Source organism: Lynx canadensis, chromosome C1, assembly GCF_007474595.2.
Source record: "Lynx canadensis isolate LIC74 chromosome C1, mLynCan4.pri.v2, whole genome shotgun sequence".
NCBI lineage: Eukaryota > Metazoa > Chordata > Mammalia > Carnivora > Felidae > Lynx > Lynx canadensis.
The window spans coordinates 209,388,927-209,395,768 of record NC_044310.1 but is presented as its reverse complement, the minus strand read 5'-3'; the positions used below and the strand labels follow the sequence as shown (position 1 = coordinate 209,395,768).

The 6,842-nt window shown below is 63.6% G+C and overlaps 1 protein-coding gene across 1 annotated transcript; it reads left to right on the top strand.

Moving 5' to 3' along the window:
- Positions 1-2,130: 2,130 nt before the first annotated feature.
- IRS1 (insulin receptor substrate 1) lies at positions 2,131-6,036 on the top strand. The gene has a single exon (XM_030327168.1). The coding sequence runs from the start codon at positions 2,132-2,134 to the stop codon at positions 5,840-5,842; it is 3,711 nt and encodes a 1,236-aa protein (XP_030183028.1). The 5' UTR covers position 2,131; the 3' UTR covers positions 5,843-6,036.
- The last annotated feature ends 806 nt before the right edge of the window (positions 6,037-6,842 follow it).

The following is a 6,842-nucleotide window of genomic DNA, read 5'->3' as shown; positions in this document are numbered from 1 at the left end:
GATCCTTGTTTTCTCCCGATTATCCTTGTGGTCAAGGGTAAAAATGTTATGGGGTGGTTCAATGGGTGTGGATGGATACCGTGCGTGAAACAAACACTTAAGCCAATATTTACACAGTAGGGTTTGGGCCTTATGAACCCAAACCTGTAGGTCCCTAACCTCCTTTTTAAAACACAGACACATTTCGGAATATGATAAAGGACGTCTTCGTTTTCTCGCCCAGCCTTCACCCCCGTGAATCCCCGCCCCCTCGCTAGGAAGGAGGTAGGGGGAAGCCGTGATATTTACATTTTTCTCCCCCAGTTCCTCAGCAGTAACCCCACAGCGCTGGGTTTCGAACACCCTACCCGGATCCCTCTTCTCATCTGGAGTGACCAGAATCCCCCAGTAAATGCCCTTGGGCGTCCCTCTGTCCCTTCGAGGTACCTCTCCCTGCAGTGGTTTCGGGGATTCCAAGGTGGAAGGCCGGCCCAGAAGTCCCTTAGAAGACCTTATAAAAATACAGATTTCCTCACCGTGGCCTATCACTGTGAAACTGAAGTCTAGCTTCTCTATTTTCTGGAGGAAAGAGGCTTGACCAGAAGCCACCCTCTCTCGAGGGGTCGATCTTACCTGTTAGGTAAGATCTAGCCCAGCTCCGGCGCCCCCTCCTCCCTGGGTCCTCCCACTCAGGGCCCCGTAGCCGCAGTCCCCCCCCCCCCGCCGCCCCCCACCCTCACTCCTGCGTCTTCCCGAGCTCGCCCCCCCGCCGCCGTTTTCCCAGACTCCCCTCGTGCTTTCGGGTAGCCACCCAAACACACCCGCCCGCACCCTCGGCGGGGATTCCTGCGGGCCGGGGGCGCCCTGGGTGGCACGCGGGGAGGACGGCTCTGCGCCGGGGCGGGCGGCCGCGCAGGGGCGCTGCCCGAGCGCTGCGCCGGGGCCCAGCGCGGGCGCCGCTGCGGCACTGCCGGGGGGCGGAGAGGGGCGGGCGCGGGGCGGGCTCGGCCGGGAATGTAGAGACCCGGGCGGGAGCCTCCCGGCGGCGGCGGCGGCGGCGGCGGCGGCGGCCGGGCTGCGGAGCGCGGAGGCTCCGTCACGTGTTTTTCTCCTCGGAGTGAGACGGCGGCGCGGTCGGCGGGGGCCGGCGCGCAGAGCCAGACGCCGCCGCTTGTTTTGGTTGGGGCTCTCGGCAACTCTCCGAGGAGGAGGAGGAGGGAGGAGGGGAGAAGTAACTGCAGAGGCAGCGCCTCCCGGGGAAGAGGCGTCTTCCCCGACTCCTTCCCAAACCTCCCCCTTTGCCTCCCGCCCTCGTCCCCTCCCCTCCTCCCCTGCCGACTGGAGCGAGGGGCAGGGATGAGCCTGTCCCTCCGGCGCGTCCCCAGCTCCCTCGGCCGCCTAGTAGCGTTTCGCGTGGAAAAGGCACTTTCTCCGTCCGCCGAGATGGGCCCGAATGGGGGCTGCAGCGGACCCGTCCGCGGGCGGCAGCAGCAGCAGCAACAGCCGCAGCGCCGCGGTCTCTGCGATTGAGCTGGTATTTGGGCGGCTGGTGGCGGCGGGGCGGTTGGGGGGTGGGAGGAGGCGGAGGAGGAGGCGAAGGAGGAGGAGGAGGAGGAGGGAGAACCCCGTGCAACGTTGGGACTTGGCAGCTCGCCTCCCCCTGCCCAAGGATATTTAATTTGCCTCGGGAATCGCTACTTCCAGAGGGGAACTCAGGAGGGAAGGCGCGCGCGCCTGGAGGGGCAACGCGGGGACCCCTGGCCGCCGCCGCCTGCGCCAGACTCCAGCCCGGGCGGCGAGAGATGCATCTTCGCTCCTTCCCGGCCGCGGCGGCTGCGAGGAGACTTGGCTCTCGGAGGATCCGGGCTGCACTAGCGCCGGACGCACTGCCTCCCCCCCAGGGCATGAAACGCCCGTAAACTCCGGCCGGGGCCACCTCCTTGGCGCAGCCGCTGCGTCCCCCTTCGGCTGCCCCTCCCCGGCGCGGGCGGCGGCGTGGTGTTTGGAGTCGGGGGTTCTGCCGCCTCCAGCCCTGTTTGCATGTGCGGGGCCGCGGCGAGGAGCCTCCGCCCCCCACCCGGTTGTTTTTCGGCGCCTCCCTCTCCTCGGCGGCGGCGGCGGCGGCGGCGGTGGCGGCGGCGGCGGCGGCAGCATGGCGAGCCCTCCGGAGACCGAAGGCTTCTCGGACGTGCGCAAGGTGGGCTACCTGCGCAAACCCAAGAGCATGCACAAGCGCTTCTTCGTGCTGCGGGCGGCCAGCGAGGCGGGGGGCCCGGCGCGCCTCGAGTACTACGAGAACGAGAAGAAGTGGCGGCACAAGTCGAGCGCCCCCAAACGCTCGATCCCCCTGGAGAGCTGCTTCAACATCAACAAGCGGGCGGACTCCAAGAACAAGCACCTGGTGGCCCTCTACACCCGGGACGAGCACTTTGCCATCGCGGCGGACAGCGAGGCGGAGCAGGACAGCTGGTACCAGGCCCTCCTGCAGCTGCACAACCGGGCCAAGAGCCACCACGACGGGGCCGCGGCCCCCGGGGCAGGAGGCGGCGGGGGCAGCTGCAGTGGCAGCTCGGGCCTCGGCGAGGCTGGGGAGGACTTGAGCTACGGGGATGTGCCCCCAGGACCTGCGTTCAAGGAGGTCTGGCAGGTGATCCTGAAACCCAAGGGCCTGGGTCAGACAAAGAACCTGATTGGCATCTACCGTCTCTGCCTGACCAGCAAGACCATCAGCTTCGTGAAGCTGAACTCGGAGGCGGCGGCCGTGGTGCTGCAGCTGATGAACATCAGACGCTGCGGCCACTCCGAGAACTTCTTCTTCATCGAAGTGGGCCGTTCCGCGGTGACGGGACCTGGGGAGTTCTGGATGCAGGTGGATGACTCTGTGGTGGCCCAGAACATGCACGAGACAATCCTGGAGGCCATGCGGGCCATGAGCGACGAGTTCCGTCCTCGAAGTAAGAGCCAGTCCTCTTCCAACTGCTCCAACCCCATCAGCGTCCCCCTGCGCAGGCACCACCTCAACAACCCGCCACCCAGCCAGGTGGGGCTGACCCGCCGCTCTCGCACCGAGAGCATCACCGCCACCTCTCCGGCCAGCATGGTGGGCGGGAAGCAGGGCTCCTTCCGCGTGCGCGCGTCCAGCGACGGCGAGGGCACCATGTCCCGCCCGGCCTCGGTGGACGGCAGCCCCGTGAGTCCTAGCACCAACAGGACGCACGCGCACCGGCATCGCGGCAGCTCCCGGCTGCACCCGCCTCTCAACCACAGCCGCTCCATCCCCATGCCTTCGTCCCGCTGCTCGCCTTCTGCCACCAGCCCGGTCAGTCTGTCGTCCAGCAGCACCAGTGGCCACGGCTCCACCTCGGACTGCCTCTTCCCCCGGCGCTCTAGTGCTTCTGTGTCCGGTTCCCCCAGCGATGGCGGTTTCATCTCCTCGGATGAGTACGGCTCCAGTCCTTGCGATTTCCGAAGTTCCTTCCGCAGTGTCACCCCGGATTCCCTGGGCCACACCCCACCGGCCCGCGGGGAGGAGGAGCTGAGCAACTACATCTGCATGGGAGGCAAAGGATCCTCCACCCTCACCGCCCCCAATGGTCACTACATTTTGCCTCGGGGTGGCAATGGTCACCGCTACGTCGCCGGGGCCGGCCTGGGCACCAGCCCAGCCCTGGCCGGGGATGAAGGAGCTAGTGCAGCCGATCTGGATAATCGGTTCCGAAAGCGGACTCACTCGGCCGGCACGTCCCCTACCATTTCCCACCAGAAGACCCCATCGCAGTCCTCGGTGGCTTCCATCGAGGAGTACACGGAGATGATGCCTGCCTACCCGCCAGGAGGTGGCAGCGGAGGCCGCCTGCCCGGCTACCGGCACTCCGCCTTCGTGCCCACCCACTCCTACCCCGAGGAGGGTCTGGAGGTGCACCGGGGCCACCACCGCCCAGACACCTCCTCTCTCCACACTGATGATGGCTACATGCCCATGTCCCCAGGAGTGGCCCCAGTGCCCAGCAGCCGCAAGGGCAGCGGGGACTACATGCCCATGAGCCCCAAGAGCGTGTCTGCGCCACAGCAGATCATCAACCCCATCAGGCGCCATCCCCAGAGGGTGGACCCCAATGGCTACATGATGATGTCCCCTAGCGGCAGCTGCTCTCCTGACATCGGAGGTGGGCCCAGCGGCAGCGGCAGCGGCGCCGCCCCCTCTGGGGGCAGCTACGGGAAGCTGTGGACCAACGGGGTCGGGGGCCACCACCCTCACGCTCTGCCACATCCCAAACTCCCCGTAGAGAGTGGTGGCGGCAAGCTCTTGTCTTGTACTGGTGACTACATAAACATGTCGCCGGTGGGGGACTCCAATACCAGCAGCCCCTCCGACTGCTACTACGGCCCGGAGGACCCCCAGCACAAGCCAGTCCTCTCCTACTACTCGTTGCCAAGGTCCTTTAAGCACACCCAGCGCCCCGGGGAGCTGGAGGAGAGTGCCCGGCACCAGCACCTCCGCCTTTCCTCCAGCTCTGGTCGCCTTCTCTATGCCGCCACCGCGGAAGATTCCTCCTCCTCTACCAGCAGCGACAGCCTGGGCGGCGGGTACTGTGGGGTCAGGCCCGATTCTGGCCTCCCGCACATCCACCATCAGGTCCTGCAGCCCCATCTGCCTCGAAAGGTGGACACAGCTGCCCAGACCAACAGCCGCCTGGCTCGGCCCACGAGGCTGTCCCTGGGGGATCCCAAGGCCAGCACCTTACCTCGGGTCCGAGAGCAGCAGCCACAGCCCCCGCTGCTGCACCCTCCGGAGCCCAAGAGCCCAGGGGAATATGTGAATATTGAGTTTGGGGGGGATCAGCCGGGCTACTTATCTGGTCCCGTGGCTTCCCGCGGCTCGCCTTCTGTCAGGTGCCCATCCCAGCTCCAGCCAGCCCCCAGAGAGGAAGAGACTGGCACTGAAGAGTACATGAACATGGACCTGGGGCCAGGCAGGAGGGCCACCTGGCAGGAGGGTGCCGGGGGCCAGCCAGGCAGAGTGGGCCCCACACCTCCTGGGGCGGCCAGCGTGTGCAGGCCCACCCGGGCCGTGCCCAGCAGCCGCGGTCACTACATGACCATGCAGATGGGCTGTCCCGGTCAGAGCTATGTGGACACCTCACCAGTTGCCCCCATCAGCTATGCTGACATGCGGACAGGCCTCGTTGTGGAGGAGGCGAGCCTTCCGGGGGCCACGGCCGCGGCTCCCTCCTCATCCTTGGCGGCCTCGGCTTCCCCCACTGCGCCTCAAAAAGCAGGGGAGCTGGTGGCCCGCTCTTCCCTGCTGGGGGGCCCGCAGGGACCCGGAGGCATGAGCGCCTTCACCAGGGTGAACCTCAGCCCCAACCGGAACCAGAGTGCCAAAGTGATCCGTGCGGACCCGCAAGGGTGCCGGAGGCGGCACAGCTCCGAGACCTTCTCCTCGACACCCAGTGCCACCCGGGCGGGCAACACGGTGCCCTTCGGAGGGGGCGCTGCAGGAGGGGGCAGCGGTGGTGGCAACGGCAGCGCCGAGGAGGTGAAACGCCACAGTTCTGCTTCCTTCGAGAACGTGTGGCTGAGGCCTGGGGAGCTCGGGGGAGCCCCCAAGGAGCCGGCCCAAGTGTGCGGGGCCGCCGGGGGTTTGGAGAACGGGCTTAACTACATAGACCTGGATTTGGTCAAGGACTTCAAACAGCGCCCTCAGGAGCGCCCCCCTCAACCACAGCCGCCCCCGCCCCCGCCCCCGCCCCCTCATCAGCCTCTGGGCAGCGGCGAGGGCAGCTCCACCCGCCGCTCCAGCGAGGATTTAAGCGCCTATGCCAGCATCAGTTTCCAGAAGCAGCCAGAGGACCTCCAGTAGCTCGACTGGACATCACAGCAGGTGCGTTTCATGGTGACAAAGTCAGAAGACAAAACCGCTTTGAACCCTGTGCTGGAATTCTCTTCCTCTTTGCCTAGGCCCCCTTTCCTCTCCTTCCCACTGCTTCCTTAGGGGGTGCATTCCCAGGATGGGAGAGGTTAGGGCACACAAGGTGTACTCTCCCCCCCTCCCCCGCCCCCCCCCCCCATAACACTTGGCTGGTGGTCAAATAAACCTGTTGGAACAGCGGCCCAGGAGGCCTTTTTCATTTGAGGTTCCCAAGTGAAATACTTAACCGTATGATTTTCAAAAATATATACCCTACACCAGTGCTGAGGCTTGTGAAGTCCCTATATAAGAACCTTGTTCTCTTTATTGAAGTTTTCTTTTGACTGTATATTTAGGTCAGTCCCTAGAAGGAACAGACGACAAAAATACTGGTTAATACAGGGTCTAAACCAAACCCTCCACTTGAGATAGTTTCTTGGAGCTCTTCAGGGTGATCTTATCAAGTTGCTCCGTGTCCTTTAGTTCTGTGATTTCACAATACCAAGGCAACATAAATAGCAATGGAAACATCAATTTTTATTCCTGCTGCCCTAAAACGATTCAGGAGGAAGAGCTTATTCAGGCTTACATATTTAGAGAGACATACTTGCCTGTTTGTGACTCTCTGTAGAAAGTCATTATGGGTGACATTCTCTTTTTGTTCCCGAACCAGGATTTGTGAAATATTATTCACACCCCGACCCACCACCTCACAGGCGTGGCTGTTTTCATACAGGGTATGCAGTGAAGTCTGCTGGTGTCTGAGACCCATTATTAGTTAAGAGTTATGGAAATTCACCCCAGCGTGTCTGCCTTACCGTTGTCTGTTCTTGCAAAGGCCTCAGGGAGACATCACCCAGATCGTTTGAGGACTACCGCACATCTTCTGTAAAATTACTTAACATTTTTTTGTGTGTGGAAGAGAAAGAGTATTGAGCTAGGGGAGCGCAGA

Excerpts from the sequence above, each read along its gene's own strand:
- IRS1 (XM_030327168.1), top strand. The coding sequence starts at position 2,132 with ATGGCGAGCCCTCCGGAGACCGAAGGCTTCTCGGACGTGCGCAAGGTG.